The 23,739-nt window shown below is 47.6% G+C and overlaps 1 protein-coding gene across 1 annotated transcript in view; it reads left to right on the top strand.

The window, feature by feature from the left end:
* Positions 1-23,739, top strand: part of lrig1 (leucine-rich repeats and immunoglobulin-like domains 1) — a gene marked incomplete at its 5' end in the record, with an annotated part of 33,255 nt that overhangs the window by 5,798 nt on the left and 3,718 nt on the right. Inside the window, 13 exons of the mRNA XM_079218586.1 lie at positions 5,498-5,569; positions 6,426-6,500; positions 11,928-12,065; positions 12,156-12,299; positions 13,362-13,505; positions 13,629-13,772; positions 15,486-15,629; positions 17,734-17,814; positions 19,576-19,647; positions 20,130-20,201; positions 20,394-20,557; positions 20,888-21,241; positions 22,164-22,445. Of these exons, the coding sequence (XP_079074712.1) occupies positions 5,498-5,569; positions 6,426-6,500; positions 11,928-12,065; positions 12,156-12,299; positions 13,362-13,505; positions 13,629-13,772; positions 15,486-15,629; positions 17,734-17,814; positions 19,576-19,647; positions 20,130-20,201; positions 20,394-20,557; positions 20,888-21,241; positions 22,164-22,445 (1,886 nt within the window). The remainder of the gene's footprint in view (positions 1-5,497; positions 5,570-6,425; positions 6,501-11,927; positions 12,066-12,155; positions 12,300-13,361; positions 13,506-13,628; positions 13,773-15,485; positions 15,630-17,733; positions 17,815-19,575; positions 19,648-20,129; positions 20,202-20,393; positions 20,558-20,887; positions 21,242-22,163; positions 22,446-23,739) is intronic.

Here is a 23,739-nt window from a genome sequence, read left to right as displayed (position 1 = left end):
ATGGTCCTGTCTTTCTCTGCTCTTTGAAGTTGCGAGCGTAAGGTCGGCTGTCTGCACAGTACTAAAACAAAAGCCCTGCGGAAGAGACGCAACAGTATTTATGTTATTCTCTCATTTAATTGGGGACACTTGTTTTCTTTTGACTTGTAATTAAGTAATCTAGCGCCATTTTGGAACTAATCACCTTGTTGTTTTTGCGCTAGAATCCAGTTGTTAAATGCAGGAGCAGCGAGTGCACCGGCATGGATGCCGTTTGGCACCACGAGGGTTGTTGTGCTTCTAATCCGGAGTGTCCAGGCCATGGGTTCATGCGGTGTCTCAGGCGAGTGCAGACCCCCTTCCCCAGTCCCCCCCTTTTTTTTGTTTTTTTTGGAGTGCCCCAGACCAGCAGCGCGAAGAATGGCGGTGCACATGGCCCCAAGATGTGGCCCGACCTTCCCGCCTCGGAAAACTTCACAAACTGAGTCACGCTCCAAGCCTCGCTGATTTCAAAGGCTGGAGCAGCTCTTTTGTTGAGTTGGGGCGGGGGGGGGACACTTGTAATGCAAATGATGAATTATGCTTTTTCCCATCAGCGCTACACGTCTCTGATCTTGCACCGAAGTTCTCCCTACTCTCCCCTGATCTTGCACTTACTGGTGTTGTACTCATCGCATTTATCATTATTATGATTATTGCAAAGCTTGTCCGTTGGCGTAGGTTTTTAACCGTGTCAAAGCTGCGACGGCATTGTTCCACCGGTTTCCTTCCTCTGTTAGTGGGTAGAACGTCGGTTTGGAGCTGGTGTCGGCTTTGTGTACACTCTCACTGCAGTTGCCTGGCTATAAACTGGCCCTTAATGATCGGAAGAGGTGTGTCTGTGTCTGTGTGTGTGTGTGTGTGTGTGTGTGTGTGTGTGTGTGTGTGTGTGTGTGTGTGTGTGTGTGTGTGTGTGTGTGTGTGTGTGTGTGTGTGTGTGTGTGTGGCCCTCAGACACTCAGGTTATTATTTGACTAGTTTTATGATGCTCTGAAATCGACCACATTAAAGAGTCTTTGTCTCCCAGCTCGACTATAGGAGGTTCATCACTGACATCACTTCACACTTTCGGCGAGCAAAGTTCACGCTGAATTTGTTTGCGATAGAAATGGGGAAAGATAATGATGATATATCTCTGTATGGGCTGCCACCCCCCTCCCCTCCCCCCCCTCCCACACACACACACACACACACACACACACACACACACACACACACACACACAGGCTGTGTGCTGACTTACAAGCATAGTGTCATACGCCATGACATCACTCCTGTACTCCCAGCTTTCCTCGACTCCCACGACACCCCAAGCGCAGATATTTCTTAAAGTCTTTTAATGAGTTTTATATGTCAGATCAGTGATGCGGTCCAGCTGTGACAGTCTCCTGAGCTCCGTTTTTCTTCCTGAGACGGTTTGCTTCGTCAGGCGAGTCTTTTTACGAGTCGTCTGATGAAGACTTCTCTTCCAGGGAGGCTCAGATTGAAGCTGATGCTTCAGATTGCTCACATATCCTTCCAGCAGTTTGGCTTATTATCAGCTGATCTCTTATTTATGTCCAGCCTATAAAAGTTGTTTTTAAATAAAAGATACACGCCCTTTAAAAGTTTCTGTGGTCATACGTATCTTTTGTTGGAGAAGCAGTCCAAAAATCCAAAGCTATATATATTTATTTATGAGGGAGGAAAGCAAGGGAGTGACCTCATGTCTGAAAATTATTGACGGATGAGTTATTGGTTAATGTTAATGTATTGATTAATGAACTGAACCGTGACACTGCTTCGGGGCAACAGGTCTCCGCTTGTTACATTACATTTGTCTTTTTGGGGGGTATTATTGTGTTGCAGCCTTGTGTTTTTCCGCTTCATCCTCCTGATATTTATTTAACAGTCTCCCAGGGTTTGTAATTATCGCTGATAATGTGTGTCGGGAGGCGTTTGGCCCGGCCCTCTTTCCAGCAGCCCTCTTGCCTCTCGTCTCCAGTCGAGCTGACAGCAGCGAGGTTATGGTGACCTGAGCTCACTGATGGATGGCCGGCAGTTCAGACCAGAACACCGTTGACGTGTTGGCCAGAGCAGTTTAGAGCAGACGGTAAATGCGACACAGGGCCTGTTTTTCTTCTTCTTCATATTTGTGAATGTCTTGTGACACCGAGCTGTTTTAACTTGAATGTGACGACTTCAGAGGAACTTTGTGCTGAACGGAGGCCAGGTGAATCATGTGTTCTGTAGTTAGGTGTTAGTTTTTCATTAACTGATAAACTTTCTTCAAATCTCTTTTTTTTCTTCTATTTTTTAACGAAGTGATGAATTCAACTTAAGTTCAACTTGTAAAATATTGGTGTTGACTGGAGTGATTCTATTTGATCGTCTTTTGAACCCATGCATACTCGAATGAGCGGAGGCAGCTCTCACCTGGCTGCGAGCGCGCCACTCGGAACCGTTTGCATTTAAGTGGGGAAGTTTTTGGCTCAACATGCGGCCTTGAATTGTCTCACACTTTGGTTAAGTACCTGGCAGAGAGATCTTTAGATTAAGATCCTGCTGACTAATGTCAAACAGTCCCTGCCCATTTGTATAAACAAGTTGGACCATACATAGGAATGCTGTGTTTGAAGCATTAAGGCAAACCGCTTTGTGATGTTTGAGGTGGTTATTCACATCAACCGTTGCCATCTCTGCTTTACATCCTTTCCTTATTTTTATGGCTGGTTGAATTATATGACGTAAACCTTCTCCGGTTTGCTCTCCCCGCACCTAGTTCTTTAAAAGCTTCGACGTTTTTCTGCGTGTATTTTGCTTCTGCTGGTGTCTCTCAAAGTAAAAAATAAACTTTAATTGCTTCAAGGCTTCTTCCAGAAACGGCATGATTGTAAGGTCATTTTCTGGAAAGCATTAACCGCGCTTAGCATCGGAATGCCCCCATCACCTCCTCCTCCTTCAAGGATGGGGATTGAAGTGGGGACGGAGAGCGTTATCACCATCGCTTCATACAGTAGGTGTTAAAATGCTGTGAAAGTTATCTTATCTGATAGGCAAGAGAATAAATCTGGCTGAGAATGAGAGGAGGGAGAGAAAAAGGCTCAGTTGTGTAAACACCAGCGGTGACTCAGACAGAGGCACATGTAAGGCCTGTGCACTCACACAAAGGACCCGGTTTGTTTGTTGCTGTGGCCTTTAGCACCAGCACTGCATGTTTGGCTCTTGGACGGGACTTTTTTCTTCTTCTTCTTCTTCTTAGTCATCCCTTTGTCCTGTTTGGACCTTTTGTTTGTTTTAGGCTCCGAGCTTTGTGCCCGTGGATATGTGCACAGTCAGTGTCATTAACCGTGTCATTAGTCCCTGGAAGGATTTTTATTTGCTTGTGATGCTTATTTAAAAAAAAAAAAAAAAATAGGTTCATCTTTATGTGTGTGTGTGTGTGTGTGTGTGTGTGTGTGTGTGTGTGTGTGTGTGTGTGTGTGTGTGTGTGTGTGTGTGTGTGTGTGTGGAGACTGATAGATCTGTATCTCCAGGTAGAGGCGGCAAGGCTGTGTGATTTATTTATTTTCTTACTTGGCTTTACCGTATCGAGGCAATTGCCTCCTGCTGCTGGGGACGGCAGTTCAGTGCTCTGGGCCGCGATGGGAGGCGCCACAGTAAATGATCATGACATAATCACACACGCACACCTCCCTTTTCCTGTAAACAGTCTTTCCCACAAAAGGATGATCCTCATTTAATGTTTGTGGTGGGGGATAAAGATAACAATCTGACAATCTGTCTTTTTATAAATACAATGTCAAGATATTTACAATCAATCACATATTGGATAAATCACAAGCTGTCAAATGGCTCTTTGATTGATGATTTACGAACATAAACTTATTTTTAGTTTACATTTTGGTCACTGCCCAGCCCTGGTAGTAGCTACACAATGCTCTAGTACAGAACACACTATATAATGTCCCATCAGTTGCTGTTATGCCAGTAAGTTATGAAAGTCGACATTACTAAAGGCCTTTGAACTGACTACATTTAAATAAGCTAAGAATGGAGGAAACTTCCTGCCACTTGCTATATATCACTTATTATCGTCATACGAAAGTGGGCGTGGTTTCATCTTGTTTGGGGGGGGGAACGATAGTCGCAGGCCTGTGGCCCGGAGGGCAGACACGCGCTCTGCTATTATCTCGTCACATATACACACACACACACACACACACACACACACACACACACACACACACACACACACACACACACACACACACACACACACACACACACACACACACACACACACGGGCAGAGGAAAAGATTTGGGGAGGGAGACTGTCATTATTTGCAGTCAAGCTCAGGAGACAAGAAAGGGAAATCTGTCAAGTGAGAATGGTGGGTTTTTAAATAACAGTCTTTTGCTCTTGTGTTGTCCCAGCCTCCCCTTCACATTAGCTCTCATAATGGCCACCCCTACTTTCTCTAAAAATGAAGAATGACACCCTCCTACCCCCCCCCCCCCCCCCCCCCCCCCCCCCCACACACACACACACACACACACACACACACACACACACACACACACACACAGACACCCTCTGCAGCAGACTTTTTAAGAGCATGGTGGGACAAGAGGGCCGAGGAATGTGTTGCATCAGGTAAAAGTGTCCCCAGTGTCTGGGAACAAGCGGCCATCTCTCGGCAGGCCTGTGAAACATTCCTGGGCCGTCTCTCACGTCTGGACAGAGGGACGCAGGCGGCTCGGAGCTGTGGGCTCCCTTTGTCTCGTCTGGCCGAACCCCACCGCAAAAAAACAAACAAAAAATCTCCCCCACAAACGGCACTCTCACTGCAGCCTCCCCTCTGCCAACGGGGGCAGGCCGCATGCCAGCCAGGCCGCATGCCAGCCCGGCGGGATGTGTGCGGCAGAGATGCCACTTGTTTACGCGTGAAGTCAATTTGATTCGTGCGGCGTGGGAGGCGAGCACACGTAAGCCCCTCCTTTTGCGCTCGCTCCCCACCGGTGGTAACGCTATATCGCACATCGCCGGACAAACCACTTCGTAATAAACCTCTGTACGAGTCAAGTGCCAGCTATTAAATACACTGTTAGTCTAAAGTGCAAATTGACTGCTGCAGATGAATGGCCTGTGGGTTATGTTTGGAAAGTGAGCCAGGAGAGAGAGAAAGAGAGAGAGAGAGTGAGAGACAGACACTCTCTATCGATAGTATTGATCTGGACCTTCCTTGAAGGCCGGCTGAATGGATGTACTGGCTTATTATGGGGCTGTTTGTCAAATGGGAGAAATTATTGTTGTTATTGATCAGGATCCGAATTTGAAGTACTGAATGAAAAACATGATAAAGGTTGTGAAAAATATTGTTGCGCTTCTGAAACTTAAATGTTTCATGTTTTTTTTAAATGGTCCTCCCCTGTCCACTATTTGGTATATCAGGATTTGAACTGCTTTTTTAATTGACATCTTCTTCTCCTTTTCAGAAACCTTGGCCACAACAAGTTGACCTCCATCAATGTCGAAGTGTTTGACACCCTTCCCAACTTGAGAGAGCTGTAAGTACAGCCCACAGAACACACACGATTTCCACTGAGGCCATCGACGGCAAAGCTGTGCTGTGTTTTTATCAATGACTTAATTCTGACTAACGTGCATGATTGCCACTCGACTTCCTAGTAGCATCCTTGTGTGTTTCCTTGAACTAAGTCCAATTGAGAATAAAGTGGTGGTTTTCTATATTAAGCCTCCTCTCCACCACCTGATACTGTGGCCAACGCTGGCCTTGTAAATATTTTATATGGTGAGGAGAGGGCTTGGCTCTGTGTCACTCAGCGATAGTACACAAGACACACACACACACACAAGCTAACTGGTGACACACACACACACACTAGTGATATCATTGGCTGGCAGGCCGGCCAGTCACACTCTACCCGACATCTGTTTTTCTCCCATGTTATTTTAATTTTTTTTAAAGGATGACTTGCTACTTGCTCTGCGGAGGACAAACCTTGTTTTTACACAGATTGCATTGAATTCAGCCTTAATGTGATGGAGCATGAGAGGGATATATATTTTGAATCTGTTGAATCTCAAATATTAAGCAACTTAATTAACAACGATTCATTTGTTAATTCAATTTGTGTAAAAATTGCAAGTGCAACCTCACAAACATTGGGCGTAACTTTAGCTCGACGCAGGCTCCTGTCTTAGTGTCGGAGTTTGAGATTTAGAATACGTTTTATTTGTATTTTTGTTCTCCTTTTCTTTTACTTTAGAAATGTGTCTCATACTTGTGAGAATGCCTCTGTTAAGTCCTCCTAACAACATATCATTATTGTTTTTGTTTTTCCTTCAAGGCACAGCTTTCTTCTCTAACCCACTCTTCTGTGTTGTGTTTGTTCCTTTCAGGCGGCTGGATCACAATGAGTTGACCTCCATACCAGATTTAGGCCAGGCTGCTTCCAAGATTGTTTCCCTCTACCTGTGAGTACTGCCCCCCCCCCCCTTCCCATTTACTGCTAAACACAGCACCAGAACGACCTGGCTCCCCGTGACTGTATTCGGAGGTCAGTGGCCTCTTTGAAATGCTCCTGAAATAGTCTCCCTTTCCTTCTGTGGAGGATGCATATGCCTCTTTATCTCCGAAGTAATGCATTAATGTGAAGTTGCTGATAAATGTGACTCAATCACATTTAAATAATCCCTCCCCCCCAACACTTAAGCTTTGCTGGTGTAAATATGGCGCTCCGTCTTTAGCGTTTAGCGCGTGGTCAAGTAACCGACTGGTGTCGGCTCGCATGCAGCTCTAACTCGGTTGTTCCCGGTTGTGAAACTGTGCCTGTGGGGACTGCCGGCACTGGCATCTCACTGGAGATTTACTGCCCTATTTGGGTAGGGCGTGTGTGCACTTGTGTGTGTGTGTGTGTGTGTGTCACAAACGTGAGCTCGTTAGTCTATCAAGAACGCAGAGAAAACAAAACACAGTTCAAGGAAAGGCTCTCTGAGGTTTCACCAAAATACGCCTAAGATAAGAATCAAAAGGCTGAAGCTGATTTATGAAAGCTTACTGCAATTCCTGTAACAAGATAACACACACACACACACACGCGCACATGCACGTGAGCATGACAGCGTTCGCCTGTATCATCTCTCGGGCGGACTTTTTTTCTTCTCTTTGTGTGTGAGAAGGAAACTCTCGCATCTCACTCAGCCCTGAAACAAGTTAGTCTAGTGCTAACCGTTAGCTTAGCTTCCCTCCGTGTCTCTATCCTCTCACACCTTGCTGGTAAAGTAGGCAGCTGCTGGTTTCCTGTAATATCGGTCAGGGTCATATGACTTTTCGGTGGCGAGCTCTGTGGGAGTCACACCTTCGCCTCTCTCCCCGTGTGTCATCAGCCCGCTTCTCAGAATTGATCATGATGCACTAATGTGGTCCCGAAGATTACTGTAAGCTGTCGGGAATCTGAGGTTTGATGAGGCAACTCTGACATCTGTCTATTTCCGTACGTTTAGAGCTATTGTTATTGTTATGTGTTTTTTTCCTTTCCAGTCTGGATCTATAGAGTTGAGAACAGACGCCTGTTCACTTTTGCTTTGGATACAGAACCGACTGAAGCAAGTTCACCTTTTACTTCCACAAACTGTGCCGCGTCAGCCACCTTCCGAATGATTGGGCTGTCTTTTTTTGGCCTGACTGGAAGTCTGTTGCTAGGGGAAGACCCGTGGGCCTGATGGGAGTGGAGGCTGGAGGGAGGGTCGGATCTTTACAAAGCCACACAGCTGAAGTGAAGGCCCGCTGAAGCACTTGCAGCTGCAGCTGTCAGTCACATGGCTTACAGTAAAATGGGTGACAGTGAGAAGGGGAGGAAGGATGAGAAAATAGGGAGGGAGGAAGGGATCGAGGAGGGGTGTCAGATCAGGGTGACATCACCACATGTCGAAAGAGGAAGGGTGAAGGAGAAGTTGTGGAGGAGGCAGTAGGGCAAAAAATAAAGGGAAGCAAAAGGTGAGCACATGCGCAGGGTTATTCCCAAAAGTAAATCCAACGCACTCTGGTCTCCCTGGCCAACCACCCAGCCCTCTGGAGTGTGAGCGCGTCTGTGTTTGTGCCCTGGCAGAGGCGCAGTGTTCCTGTGCCATTGGTTGAGATCGTCTGGAATGTCGTCTGACTACAAGTTTGTGTGAGACAGTGGCTCGCGCACACACACTGAGAACCTGTCTTTGGCCTTTCGTCCAATAGTAAACTCTCAAATGTTGAGAGACCATGATATGTGGTTGCTACTGTCCGACTGCCTCCAAGTCTCGGTGTTCGCTAGTTGCTCACGAGGTGAATTTTGTTGATCTGCTCTGGTGAAAAGGCACCTTTCCAGGATATCTCTCGTTCTAAAACAGCTCAATTAGGTTTAAATCCCTATGTTTCAGGTTTTAATCGCTGCCCTTTATCTTGCTATGCCACACGCTGGACTGAATAAATCAGCGTGCCAGTGGTTACGCAAAAATATGTATCAAAAATGTTGTCGGCAGAAACACAAAATCAGATTCATGGAAAGACATTTTACAGGTGTTTTTTTTATTGTGGATGTGATTGAAACAAATCTTTGGTCATCATGGCTTGCAGCAGCTATCGGAAAAGATAATCATCCGACTGGATTCTTATCCGTACAGTTATCTGATTCAGAATCTTTTGAAAGTTTGCACCTACAAGGACGTGATGACCTCCTCCTGTGGGAGTGCAGTATAAAGTTATAAAGAAGTACAGTCCTATTAAAAAAAGCCCAGGAATGTGTGGACTAATAGAAGATAGGTGAGTGGGCTGGAGTGTTTTTTTTTCTGCTTCCTTTTCTCTTGCCGTTCTTAATCTTTTGCTTGGTTGAGGGGTGACTTTCCTTTAGTCTCTTCTCTGCTTGCTGGAGCTTTCATCCCCTTCCTTTCCTTTCACTGACATATCTGGCAGTTCTTTTTTATCGCTGCCGCTCTCGGGGGAGTTCATTAGGCACAGATGAGCCTGAAAGTGTGTTCACACTTTTCTTTCGTCCGATCTCTATCACTTGGTCAGATGTCCAACAACCGATTACAACAGATGCGTCTAATCAAGATACATTTTTTTGATTTAAAATAAAAGCCACGCGATCAAGTAGAACTAAAGACCATATGCCATTCTCCCACCATCCCATAATGCACTTGGTGAGCCCATCGGCATCCCGCAGACTCCCAGAATGCCACAGCAAGCAACAGAAAGTTTTGAAAACACAGTGTCAAAGTGACAGCAGAGCAGCACAAACTTTCCCATTGTGCTCATCGCCGGCCCGCTCAACATCAAAGCGACCCTTTAAAACAGCTCGGGATAGAAATCATACGGCCCGCTGGATGATCTGATTTTGAAATAATTCTCCTTTTGTCCCGACCGCCAGCTTCAAACGCAAGGGACAGGGCCAAACCCCCCCCCCCCTCCAAAAGATGACACTGGACCCGGTGGAATGGGCTTGCCAGTGTAAACCGCTGATGCACTTTCCATACATCAAAAGAAGTGTCAAAATGAGCCGGGCTTGTGATAATCAGATGGTCAATGGGGCAGGGTAATGAGATTTGGAATTAAGTGGAATCAAGGCGAATAAGGCCGCCGGACATCAAAGGGAACAAGAGCGAGCCCAGCTCCTCTTTATCACGAATGTCACCGGCCATATGATAATCAGTTTTTATAAACACCACTATTGTATGTGTGGACTTCAAACACACTGAGCGCCGGGGCTTTATCTGTCTCTCACACGCAGCTGGGCTCTGACTATGGGAGGGGGGAGAGGAAAGGGAATTCGGTTTGAGTGGTGGAAGGAGAACGAGTGAGAGAGGTCAACCTCTCTCACTCGTTTGAGACTGATCTGTTTTTTCCATCAAAGGTCACCAGCTGTTGACCCCACCTCACCCCTTCATTCTCCCCCTCCTTTCTCCTCCCCCATTCTTTCCCTCCCCGCTTTACTCGGGCTCACTGTAGCCACTGTCTGTCCCATGTGTGCCTCTGCTATTTGTGGGAAGAGAGGGAGAGGGAGAGAGGGAGAGAGGGAGAGGGAGAGAGAGGGAGAGAGAGAGAGGGAGAGAGAGAGAGAGAGAGAGAGAGAGAGAGAGAGAGAGAGCTTCCATGGCTCATCCTTAACCATTTCTGCCACTGTTTATTCAGGTGGGCCACTGTGGTGTGACCCCTCCTCCCCTCAGACACCAATAAATATCTGTGTGTGTGTGTAGGTGTGTCCATCTGCTGGCTGAAGGGTAGAAAGGAAGCAGGAAGAAGGGACTGACCTTGTTTTGACGGGTTTGACTGGTGGGACACCTGATCTCTGTCGCGCTCTTTCTGTCAAACACACTCGTAAAACACACACACACACACCTTCCTAAAGAGTTAAGCCGCAAGAATGACATGCAGCCATTAATCTTCAGATATAGGATTTAGCTGAAATGTCTACTTATGTTTAAGGGGGATACATGTTTGTGTACCTCTGCCTGTTTTGTCTGATAAGACGTTGTCTGAGTTTTTCGGCAACAAAAAACAAAGGTGAAAATGTCTTTTTGAATGTTAAGTTTAGGTACAGTAGCGTCTGTTTTGTTCTGTTGTCCTGTCAAAAATATCAATAAGAGAAGGACATTCTACTTGTGATCCTTCTGTGACGAGGCCTCTGAGAAGACTGACCTGCTGCTCTGGCTGATGGGTCTCTTGCATGCATCTTGAAATACAGAGAGAATAAAATACTGCATTCAGAAAAGCTTTGCATGCTTGAAAAGGAAGACCTCAGAGAGCTGTGGCTGGTGCAGACTGTGTGTGTGCTCTCTTAGTGCTTTATAAAGGTACTTTCCTTTAGCTCTCTTGCCTTGTCGCTCAATCACTAGTGATCTTTTTTTTGTCTTTTTTTTTTTAGACCAGTCGGGTAAATGAAAGTGATACCTAATGAAATTCCCACCCCTAGTTAGCACCAAGGCATGTGTCGAATGTGTCACCCAGCAAAGGCTTTCATGTATGCTCCGATAACACTGGCCAGCAGGCTCTGAACACGCTCACATATATGGACAGGCATGGAGCTGTCTGTCTGTCTGTCTGTCTGTCTGTCTGTGGCCTTCCTTGTGCACTTATGACACGTTTTATATATTTTTCTGTGTTTCCACAATCCTCTTCCCCTCCAGGGGACTGACTGGCTTTCAGTTTCTCCTTCCTCTCATCTTTTTTGTGTGGAATTTGGTCCTGGTCCCCAAAATAACTCACCACGGATGCTGAAGAGGACAGGAGACCCTTGAACAGGGTCTAAGTAAAAAACACAAATCTGCCCAGTCTTCTGTTCTGGTTTTGGCCTCTCCCAGGCTAACCAGGCCTGGCTAAACAGAGCTGGGGCTTGATGGAACGCGTCCTTGTGTGGTTTAAGTTTTGGTACTGTTATCTGTCCTTTTGGCCAGAACTGGTTGGGAAACACACAGCCAACTACCCCCGCTCCATCACACACTGAAGTGCTCCGAAATCCCTCTTCAAGTGGCTCTGGTTGATCACAGAGGCCCCATCTATCTCGCCGATTTTGTGTCTAAGCTCTGTGGAGAAGCACAGGTGTCCTTGGCGTTGTTTAAAGAAGGCCAGCCTCTGTTGGGAAGCTCTTAAAGTACACATTTCTGTGGTAGATGAAGACCACTTTGTTCTGTGTACTCTGCTCTCTTTGTGCCTGAGAGTGGGTTTAGAGAAGGCGGGGGGTGGGGATGTGGAGTGTCTTCTGTCAGTGATGGGGGGGGAAGGAAACTGAAGTTGAGCAGGGAAATATATTTCGAGATGGTGGACACTTCGTAGGGTAGAGTTGCAGGTCTGTGAGTAGGATTTTCAACCACACCTAAATGCCTTTTTTATTTTTTATTTTTATGTGTGTTTGTATTTTTTCCATTTTCCAGGCATCATAATAAGATCCGCAGTGTAGACGGCAGGCGGACCAGAGAGCTGGCTTCTGTGGAAACACTGGACCTGAGCAACAATGACATAACTGAGCTCCGAGGGCACTGCTTTCCTGCGGGACTCCAAATCCGAGACCTGTGAGTACGATCCCTGTGTTTTACTGTGGGCACATGGCACGGATTGTTGAACTGGAGTTTCCTAAATATATGCGCTGTTTCTGTATCCAGGTACCTGAGCAACAACAAGATCAGCGTGCTGGAGCTCGGAGCCTTGGACCATCTGGGCTCGACGCTCCAGGTCCTGAGACTGAGCCGAAACCGCATCAGCCAGATCCCCGTGAGAGCGTTCCAACTCCCGAGGCTCGTGCAGCTGTGAGTACCTCTGGATCTCATCAGTTTTGTTCTGTCAGGACAGTTCGACTTGCAAAAAACTATATGTTTTTTTTTTAAGTTTTTGCCTCGGCCCGAAAATGAACGAGTCTCCCAGTTGTCGCCGTTTTAGACCCTGCAGAATCGGAAATAATTGAGAGTTTAACTGAAGAGGAGTTTGTTTTGTCTGCGTGTTTAACATTTGGAACGCTATTTAGTGTGTGCTATACCTCTAGGGGCGGATACGGTCTAACTGGGTAAACACCGGGGCCATATTACCGGTGATTTATTGCCTTCTTCCACCTCCCCAAAGTGGTTAGTTCATTCCCCACACCGTGCTCCATTATCTTCGTCAAACCTCCCTTCAGCACAACAGCGAGGTCTGACCCATTTGTAGCTCAACGCCTCCGTTCTGGAGAGCGAAGGGTCTCGCTTAACGGGACTAACGGGAGTTCACCCCGATGTGCCTTTTGTTGAACAGGTAGGCCGAGTGACGCTGTGTCTACACATGCTAGTGATGCACATCACACACCAACTATGTGCATGTTTATACTTTGCCAAACTGACGGCTTTTACAGCCTTCACAAACACACACACACACACACACCAAATGTACAAATTCACCACGACACGCAGAGATGTCTCAGATCTCGCATATGCAAAATAAAATAAAAACCCACCAGTGGTTAACATCTTATACCTTCTTGTCGTGTAATTTCATAGGGTCATAACTTAACCCTTGTTTGTAAGTTAAAGCCTGGGGGTATACAGCGCTGGCCTCATGCCACAGCCGGAAGGGACACCGCTGAGGAATGCCTGTTAAGCTGGGGGTTTGTTAACGACAAAATGCTCCAACTGAAGCGTGCGGGCTACAGGATCCTTTAGTTTTGACTTCAGCGTGATGGATGCGAATGTGAAATGAGGGCAAAACATTTCTCAGTCTGGTTTTCCTGCTTTGAAATGTGGGGACTATTTTGACAGAGTTTAGTATGATGAAGCACCGATTTCTCTCTCCCCCTCATGATGAGTTGCTACATTAGTTTTGTTTGTCTGTGCACCCTGCAGGGAGCTGAACAGGAACCGTATTCGTCAGGTGGAGGGTCTGACCTTCCAGGGTCTGTCCAGCCTGGAGGTGCTCAAGTTGCAAAGAAACAGCATCACCAAACTGACTGACGGAGCCTTCTGGGACCTGTCCAAGATGAAAGTCCTGTATGTAGAAAAAACATTTACATGAAATTACACATTTGCCAATTATTATACATTATGTGACCACATCTTTTCCTACTGACCTGCAATTACTTCAATTAACATGCAAATGTGTGTCTCTCGCAGTCACCTGGACTACAACAGCCTGTCGGAGGTGAACAGCGGCTCCCTGTACGGCCTGACCTCCCTTCAGCAGCTATTCCTCAGCAACAACTATATCGCCCGCATCAACCCTGACGGGTGGAAGTTCTGCCAGAAGCTGAGGGAACTGTGAGTATTCACGTTTAACTTCGCCACGCGCACTAAAAACCCTCACGCCATAAGTCCTCTTGCAGAAGCCTTCAGTAGACGGCGGTTAAAGTTTCTAAACTCTGAATGATAACTGCAGTCGTCGAGAGTTGGAGTCAACAGAGCATAAGTTAAACATAGTTCAATAAAAAAAAAAAAAACTAATGAAAAAACAAAAGCTGTATATTTAAAACTGCAGAGTTTGTTTTAAAGTGGTTTCTGTCTGTCTTTGGGAATCTAAACGTCCTATAGCCTGAGAATTCAACACTCCCATATCGCCCATCTCCCTTCACCAGGGTTAAATGACGTTGTGTTTTAACACTCAATATGACACGCTATTCTCAATATAAGCCTGTTTATCCTATAATTAGAGCTGGGCTCAACAGCACTCAAGCCCTTCGACGAGTCCTGAAGCGCAAGGGGTTTGTCAAACCGGCGTGTAATCCTCCACCGGTTGTGTTGTGGTGATTAAACTGAAGGATCGCCTTCGCTGCCTTTGTCTGCCGACCGAGGAGTTATTATCGGAGAGTCTTTCCTGTTTCGCGGACACGACCGTCGTATCGCTGCGGTAAAGTGCTCCGCTCAGCTGAGGCGTTGCTAACTGCGAGGTAGCGTGGGGTATCTGTGGCGCCTGTGTTTGTTTATGTGTCACAGCCACATGGCATAAAGAGCTAGATGGCGTTCAGGTTAGTTTGCTCTGTGTATCTCAATGCCGTTTCCTGTGCGCACATCGGTGAAAGACAGATGGGCTCCCAGCGCCGTCTCTGAATCATCCTCCTGGCCGCTGCACCAGTCAGCGGTTATATGATATATATTATTTTATGATCTAGAGTTATGATAACCCCCACGGCCGATAGAAGAGAATGACTCGTCTTTATGAGGAGCCTATTATTGCATTCCCAATGGGCCAGGCTGAGCTGGTCATCGGGGAGAATCTCTGCACACATGGCCGGTCAAGCGAACCTGAGGCCTGGCCACAGAGACGGACAGCAAGGGCCACAGCGAGGGCAATGAAATGCACAATACTGCCTTTGACTACTGTTTGAAAGATACCAGTCTGGGACCAGATTGTCATTTATAGTCTGGATTTAATCAGATTGCATTACTATGGAACAACATTCTTCTTAGAAGTTTTTAATGTAGAGTAAATCAACATTCTTCTCACGTCATCTTAAATTTAGCAGCGTTTTCTATCTAAATTCCTAAAACAGGGGAAAGTGCTTGAAAAATCCACTGCTTGCATCCAATTACGATTATTAAGAAAAGCGGAGACTCGATGGCTGCATTTGAAAATAGGTACCCTTTTGAGGGCTGCTGTACATGACAGTATGAGTGACAGTATATTCCCTGGGGTTTACCACATGCTCAAGTAGGCTTATAAATGGGAGGTTGTAGACACGTAAAGTTCTTTTCTTTCCTGTCAAACGGTTAAGACCTCAGTCGAGCTCTCAGGTCTGCTAAGCCCATTCTCTGTGAACATCTTGTGGCGAAGGAAAAAAAGAAAAGGCACAATGGAAAGACACATCACAGACTGGCAAATAGACATTGAATCAGCCATGAAATTCGAGTATTATGATGTCGCGAGCTGCATCAGCGTTCTGCCAGCCTGTCATCTCCCTCCAGACCTCACACAGAACGTTTCTCCCTCTCTTTCCTCTCCTCTCTGTCTGTATTGCGCTCGGCCGCTCTCTCCAGGAATCTGTCATACAACAACTTGACTCGCCTGGATGAAGGCAGTCTGGCTGTGCTGGGGGATCTCCACTCTCTCCGTCTGGGCCACAACTCCATCAGCCACATCACAGAGGGAGCCTTCAGAGGCCTCAAGGCCGTACGCGTCCTGTAAGTACCCACAACACACTCATTGCGGTCTGCCCCTGCTGACGATAAGGCTAAGATGGGCCACTTGGGAGCAGTGAAAGCTGAGATGTTTAATATTGCCTTTGCCCCTGTGATATTTGATATTTAGGCTTACGGAGTCCCTTCATTTGACTCCAGAAAGCAGGAGTTGTTTACTTTTCAAGACTGGTTTGATCTCATTTGCACTCATGAGCTTTTTTTTCTTCTTTTTTTTTCTCTTTTTTTTCCTTGTGTCTTTTCCCACTTTTTTGTTTTTTGTGCGGGGTTTTTGGGGTCTTTTTGTTTTCTCTTGAATGCTGGTTCCCAACAAACTCGGACCTGAAAGTGCTCCGCGTCGCCCTCCTCCCTCGAGACCCTTCCTTGCTTTCAGAAGCCTTGAATGAAGAGAGGTCTCTTTTCCCCCTCGCTGAATCCACCTTTTGCACAAAAAGCCCAAACGGGCCTAATGAAAGAAAAGAGGAGAATGAAAAGGGAGAAAGTCAGGGGATAAATCCAGAAGAAAGACCTGGGAGTCTTGGTTCCGAACCAAGGTCCTCTTGGCGGTCCCTCTTCCCAGGGACATGTGCCAGAGCTCGCTAGACAAGCTCTCCCTCCACAGAGGTGACAAGCCAAGGCACATAAGGCCTCTCTGCCGGCACATTGGGTGCTAGATAACTAGCTACAGAGGGAAATAGAGGGAGGGACAGGGAGCTGAGCTCGTGACTGCCATATCTCAGGCCCTGTCTCATGTTTTCCTTTCTTGTCTTTAATTGCTCACTTTGTTTCTTTTGGCTTTCCCATTTGAAAGCACACTTAACTGCCCATTTCTTTCCCAAGTGTGTTCTGTCATCCCCTCGGGCTATCTCCCGATACACGCACCATCTCCGTCTTGATTTTGGCATGATCTTTCCTTTCCCCTCGTATCACTCCTGCGCTCTGTGTCTTTGAGGCGGGCCTAATCTAATCAGTGGAAGGGAGGAGGCTGGGCCCCGAAAAAGGAGCCGGGGGAGCTTTAATTGGGCCCGCGCCGCTGGTCGTGCTGGCATGTGGCTGGAGCCTGCATCGGGGTGTGAAAGCTCCAAACAAGCCAGCCTGCCCTCTAATTCGGCCACGGGGGTCGTTGGCTCATCGGGGGCCCCCCCTTCCTGCATGCCCACGGCCCCCACCACTGGCCTTGCTTTAACAAGGCAACGGCCATTCACATCCAGCCAGCCAGAAAGAGTAGGAAATTGGCAGCCCCTGTCCAGGCCGGCTAAGACAGAGGCCAATGGAGAGTGAAAAGAACCAGAGGGGGATAAAGGATGCTTGGGAGGGAAAGAGGAGGAGGAGGAGCGGAGGGGTGCTATTGTGGAGATGTTGCGAGGGTGTGGCTGACCATCAACCTCAAAGGCCTTTCCCAAGTTTGAAAGAGCCTTTTTAATAGTTCATAGGAGACCTTCAACAACCATGCGGTGGAGGTGGAGTGGCGGCTCCTCTGCAGCTATGACTTCACCTACAGAGATAGTTCTTTAGGCCTTTTGGCGAGGGGAAAGGATGTGCGTCAAACAAGTGTTTGACGCTCTAACAGAAGCCCTTTTTCCCTTTTCTCTCTCCTTTGTTTTCATTGAATCCATTTAGTCTTTGCCCGGCGATGGGTGCTGACCTTATTAAGACTCTTGGCTTTAGTTTTGGCTGGGCCATACCTGCCACCAATCGGACGAATGGACCCGACTGCTTGGCCTCTCACGAGGCCCTGGGTTGCCACCAATCTCTCCATGCCGTCATGAATTATACATGTGTTTCCCAGTCATGATTTTTTTTCGCTTCGATGCACCAACGCACATGCACATATACATGCACATATACATGCACATATACATGCACGCACACTCCTTCTCCACCCCTCTAAGGAAAGAATGCGCTTGGTTGGCAGAGCAGAGCGGCAGAGGGGCTCTTAAGGCCAGGTGCAAAGGGGGGTTGTGGGTGAAGGGGGTAACCCGTGACTTCCAGACCAGCCTCTGCCAGGGCTGTGAAACGCTTCAGCGCTGGCAGACCCTGTCCCCTGTTCTCCTCCTTCCCTCCCTCCTTGCATCTTTCTTATCCACCTCTTTTCACTCATTCTCCACAGGGAGCTGGACCATAATGACATCTCAGGCACAATAGAGGACACCAACGGGGCCTTCTCTGGGCTGGACAGCCTCAACAAGCTGTGAGTGTGTTCCCTCGTTCTTTCTTTTATTTCCCTCCGCCTCTCCTTCGCTATCAACCCCTCCTCATCCCTCTGTTCTGCCCTTCCACCGATTCAGGGAATCTCTCTGCTGTGTTTTTTTTGCATCCAAAAGTTTCCCTCCAAATCCCGATTCATCGTCCATTGCCAGCTAAGTTTGGCCGGTTCAGTTAAAGGCTGCAGAGTTTGAGTTATCTGTCCCCTCACGACCTCACACTTCACTTGGTAGGGAAGTATTCTCCCTGAACAAAGACATATAGGGCTTCTCTTCCCTTTTTTTACAAGGCGTGTTCATGAAACATCGACGGCAATATTCCACTCCCGTCATCCTGTGGAAGCGTCCGCCAGTTCCTCTCCAGTTCAATTTGGCTTTCATATCTTTTTATTGTTTCACTGTAGATTTATAGCCACACTGGGGGCTCTTTGCTGCTAATGGTTCAAGAAGAAGAAGATAGAGTGAATCATTTTTTTTTTTTCTCCATTACTCATCAATGTTTTCCTTAAAGGCAGCTCGTAAAAACAGTTCAATATCGAGAGTTGGCAAGTTGAGAAATGACACTTGAACGAGGAGTTTCTGGCACTGACGGGCAATCATCAACATGCAGGATGAAAAGATGATGTCCAGCCAAGATGGTTCCCAGTGTGAGCGCCGCTGAAAGAGAAAGAACTGGAGAAAGGGCTTTTCTTCGAGCTGGCAGGGGTTCGCTCCCCAATAGGCTTATTTCTACTTCTCCTCCATGCCTCCGCTGCTCTCGTCCCCCTCTTTCCCAGTCCCTGTTGTTTGGAGCTGAGAGAGGGTAAAATTGAGGGCTGCATTCAGTCATCAACATCAAACACGCCCCGCCCTCTGACCCGGCCCCTTTTGTCACGGCGTTGGCGGAAGCGGCCCCGCTGCATCCCGGCGCTGGCAAAGCGAGTCATGGGAAAAAGAGATGCAGAAAAGAGAAAGAAGGGGTGAAACATCAAAGTGTCCCACCACACACACTGGACTTTCCTAAAGCAGCTTGTGAATGCCACCACATGGGAGGGAAGTGGGTCTTACAGATCTCAGCCCGATAAAATGATGCGCAGATCGTACATTTTATTTAGATTTTATATTATTTGATAGCCTGACCTAATTTCTTTAAAAACAGTTTTTCTTTCTACAGTGGCAGAGTAGGGTTCTTATATTCCCCGGGACAAGACAGCCGTTTGTTTGTTTGTGTGTACATGTGGTTGAGTCCGAACACCGGGGTCTTCATTGTGAACTGGCCAGCCGTGTCTCCTCTTCCTGTGAAGTGAGGGCTACAACAGGAGAAGGAACAAGTGAGGGGTAGTGGGGAGGAGGGTGGAAGACGAGTTTAGGACCAGTAACTGACGTCTTGGCTCAAAACCAGGCTCAACAGGCACATCACATGGTAGCGAGTATGTGGACGTACACTTTGTAGGCCACACATAACAACACACGGCCCGCCCGGTCATTGCTCTTAAATTCTAATAAAGATAAAAGTGGTCTTTGAAGAGCAGTGCAGAGTCACCCTCCCCCCGCAACTCCATACAATCTCCCCCACCTTTCCTCCTGGCTAATCTCCACACAGTTTGAATTTCCAATATCTCAACCCACCCCCCACTCTTATCAGATTCAGCCTTGCTAATTGTGCTTCTCTCCCTCTCTCTTTTCACCTTCCCCCTTCTCACCCCCCTCTCTCTCTCTCTCTCTCCCTCTCTTCATCTATCGACACCCTTCATGTTTGGAAACGGCAGGACTCTGTTTGGAAACAAGATCAAGTCGGTGGCCAAGAAAGCCTTCTCTGGCCTGGAAACCCTGGAACACCTGTGAGTATCCCACAATGCTTGGCTGCCCCTCCTCCCTGCCGGAGTGAGAGTAAGCAAGAGAGGGTGGGGGGTGGGATTGCCAAAAGTTTCTGGCAGAAAGGAGACCGCTAGCAATTTAATAGCGTCTTTGTAAAAGGAGAAGACGGAGGCTTTTGCGAGCGCCCAGCTGCTTCTTTCTCGTTAGCCTAGCTCAAGCTCAACTCTGGCCTTTTTTTCTTCTTCTTCCCCTGCCTTTGCGCAGGAACAAAGTTATTGAGCATATGACAAGCTCCGCAGAAGAAATGGAATTCTTATAAGTTATTTCACAGGCATTCGTCAAATGAGGGCAGGGAGGGATGGAAAAGCCGGCATGTAGCACACTCAGACGTGCAGGCCTGGATATTTATTCCCACCTTGGTTAAAAGGCCGACCCTTGCTCATGAAACCCTGTGTGTGGCTGGAATGTGTGCACAGTTGATGAGACGTGTGCAATGTCCCAACAGGAGCTTGGGAGAGAATGCCATTCGTTCCATCCAGCCTGATGCCTTCAGTAAAATGAAGAACCTCAAAACCCTGTGAGTACCCGTGATGCATTCGCACAAATACACATGAATTTATGTGCACAACCCCACACATGCAGAAACCGCCTCATGCAGAAGCCTCAGTGTTTTTGGCATCCGTGCACGCCGTATCGGAAACACGTATTCAGTTACAGGTGCAATGGATGTGATGTATACACCACATGTACTTACTCCTCCCCTCTCCAGTCTCATTCAGAGCGACAGCTTCCTGTGTGACTGCCAGCTCCACTGGCTGCCCGACTGGCTGGTGACACGCGGCCTGCAGGCCGGTGTCAATGCCACCTGTGCCCACCCGGAGAGCCTGAAGGGCACGAGCATCTTCCAGGCTCCGCCCACCAGCTTTGTGTGTGGTGAGTTACGCGTGTGCTGAATCTGTGTTTATGTGTGGTGGTGGGGCTGTTGTTATTTACCAACTTGCACATATTTATTTGGAGGCAAAAGAAAACTACACATAACAAGCAGAAAGCTTCTGAGAGACACTTGTGATGTTTGACATTGGACTGTGATTTTATGCTTCTAACTCACTTTGTCTCTTTCTTTTCATCTCATCCTTCCAATAACTGTCCTCACTCCTTTTTCCTCTTATTCACATGCTGTCTTTGCCTCTTCTTTCTTTCTTTCCTTCCTTTTTTCCTTCCTTCTTTCCTTCCACTCCTGCCTTTCTATCCCTCCACCTTCAGACGACCTTCCGAAGCCCCAAATCACCGTGCAGCCGGAAACCTCCGTGACGGTCCTCGGTAGCGACGTGCGGCTCACCTGCACGGCCGCGAGCAGCAGCAGCTCCCCCATGACCTTTGCGTGGCGCAAGGACCAGGAGCTGCTTCGCCACGCAGAGACGGAGAACTATGCCCACGTGCGCGCTCACCACCAAGGCGCGACGTCTGACGTGCCGGGCGCAAGTGGAGGCGTGATGGAGTACACCACTATCCTGCACCTGCGGCACGTCACATTCGCCCACGAGGGCCGATACCAGTGCATCATAACAAACCACTTCGGCTCCACCTACTCCAGCAAGGCCCGCCTCATCGTCAATGGTAGGTTTTAAAAAAAATATATTTTTTGCTGACATTAATGATGGATAGACTATATTATTATCTTGGTAGAGGAGAACTGGGTCATTGTGGTTATGAAAGGTAAGATAGCAGTGAAAATGGAGTAAAAAAAGTATTAACTAAACTATAAACTATAGTTATATATTTAACTATAAACTAAAGTATTAGTGATCTAGTGTCATTCTAAGAGAAGATAAAAGAAGAGAAAAAAAACTACAATATCTGCTGATATGTGTGTGATTACATAATGTCCATCGAATGCAATGCCTGTTAATGTTGCACTCATGACTTTCCATTGTCCCGTTTGACAGTGGAGCGGTTGAGATTAGTGGCCACGCTGAGTTCTTTCTCTTTCACTTGAATAAAGTCTTCACTCCTACTCGCTGGGCCTCCGTCTCTCCTCGGATGGTATTCGGAACAAATTGATTTATCTGCATGTCAGCGCTAACAGGGGCCATCTCCCTCTGTGCTCTGTCACTCTGCTTTTTCAGCAAGTGGAGAGTATTAATCTTGAGTTTGGTTGCCTGCCCCGAGTCTGCATCAGACCTGAAGCTGCTTCTTTTCTTTGTGGTGTAATGGCAGAATTGATTTGTAAGATAAGATAAAATAATCCTTTATTAGTCCCGCAGTTGGGAAATTGCAGGATTACAGTATTACTTTTTCGTGCCTGTTGCCTTGGCGTACACATGAAAGAGATACTTATTTAAAGGTCAGTCATGGGCACTGGCCCAAAGGTTCACTGGTTTAGATGCCAGCACCAGCTGTGAAAGCGTGGGTTTGCAAAACTCAAAAAGTTCAATGCTCTGAACCCAATAAACTGCGCCAGCAGAATCCGTTTCCAGGTTTGAAAGTGTAAATTGCCGAAGACATACTGATGCAAGCGCTGTGTCCCTTCTGTCCACAGTCCTGCCGTCCTTCGTGAAGACTCCCAGGGACAGCACCATCAGGACGGGCCACACAGCGAGGCTGGAGTGCGCCGCCGAGGGCCACCCGGCACCGCAGATCGCCTGGCAGAAGGACGGCGGCACGGACTTCCCCGCCGCCCGGGAGCGTCGTATGCACGTCATGCCCGACGACGACGTGTTCTTCATCATGGACGTCAAGCCGGACGACATGGGCGTGTACAGCTGCACCGCCAAAAACACAGCGGGCACCATGTCCGCCAACGCCACCCTCACCGTGCTGGGTAAGAGCCTCCCGTTAATATCAGCACCCGTTTTTGACCGGTGTTGATAATTTTCGCACATCCTCAAAAATTAGCACTCGTGAATAGCGTGGCGCTCGGTTGGGAATCGGTCAGTCCGGGGGTTTAGAATGAGAGGCTTTATGTTTTTCTTTTCTCGGCAGCTGTGGCCTTGCTGCCAGGTCAATGGCCAAAGGTCACAGTTGGGGGTCAAAGGGGGGATGGTGGGGAAGCTCACAGAGGGGTGTTTGTTAGGCATTCCCACCCACACTCCCACCTTCTCCCCTCTCGGTGGGAGAGACAGTCATGGCTGCTTCACTGCAGGCCTCAGTGCTCCCAGTTTATTGGCTGTTTTACACTGTTAAATCAAACAAAACAGAGCTGCTCTCCTATAACCATCTCAGGACATAGATCATCTTTGTCCTTTGTCTTTAAGCTGAGCAAAGCAGTCCCTTGTTGAACAGAGCTTAAGAAAATAAATGTGGTGGGGGGGCTCTTTGCTAACGCATAATATTTACAAGCCTTAAACTTCCCATAAAGCGCTCAGAAGCAACTGTTTCTATTTCTAATTTGGTCCGACTGGTAGAGGCGGTACTTTAGTGACACATTTGCATGTTGTGCCGCTCGAGAGAGACTTGTTAGACTTCACGGCGGTTTAAGCCGAGTGCTAATCCACTCAACAATGTAAAATATTGAAGTAAGCGACCACGCCGCTGGACTGAATCTGTGGCGTTTGAGAAACGAAGGGGAAGGAGAGGGGGACAAGGGCAGGAGGCTGCAGGCGAGGGGCCCCCTGTCTGGAAAAGAGTGGCGGGGGAGAAAAATGGGAGCCAAAGAAGAACTGGAATGGTGGAGTCAGTGTGCGGGGGAAGGTAGGCGAGTGGGTTTAACGAAAAGAAAGAGGGAGCAGCGTAGTAGAGAGGGAGGGAGGGGAGGGAGGGGAAGGGGGGTTTGATGGAGAGGTAGAAAGTATTGATGGAAGAGAGAGGGCCGACTGAAGTGGGTTAAGTGAGATCTCTTAATCTGTGTATGTCCCACTGTGAGGGGAAGTGCTCAGTCTGAAGGGGAGGCCTAGCTTAATACACACACACACACACTCTCTCTCACACACGCACACACACACACTCGGTTCAATGTGCTCCATTCAGCAGAATGTGAAGTTTCCAGGGAAACACTGACAACATTGTTCTGAGGAGGATCCCGTCCCGAGAGGAATCTTGTTTGTGTGCTGTAATTAAAATGTATGACCAAGTGAAGTGATTTTCAGAATCAGTCAGCATTACAGACGTGACCTCAG

This window comes from Taurulus bubalis (genome assembly GCF_910589615.1).
Source record: "Taurulus bubalis genome assembly, chromosome: 5".
Classification (NCBI taxonomy): domain Eukaryota; kingdom Metazoa; phylum Chordata; class Actinopteri; order Perciformes; family Cottidae; genus Taurulus; species Taurulus bubalis.
Note: the sequence above shows the minus strand (reverse complement) of the source record. Positions and strands in the feature narration are given on the sequence as shown.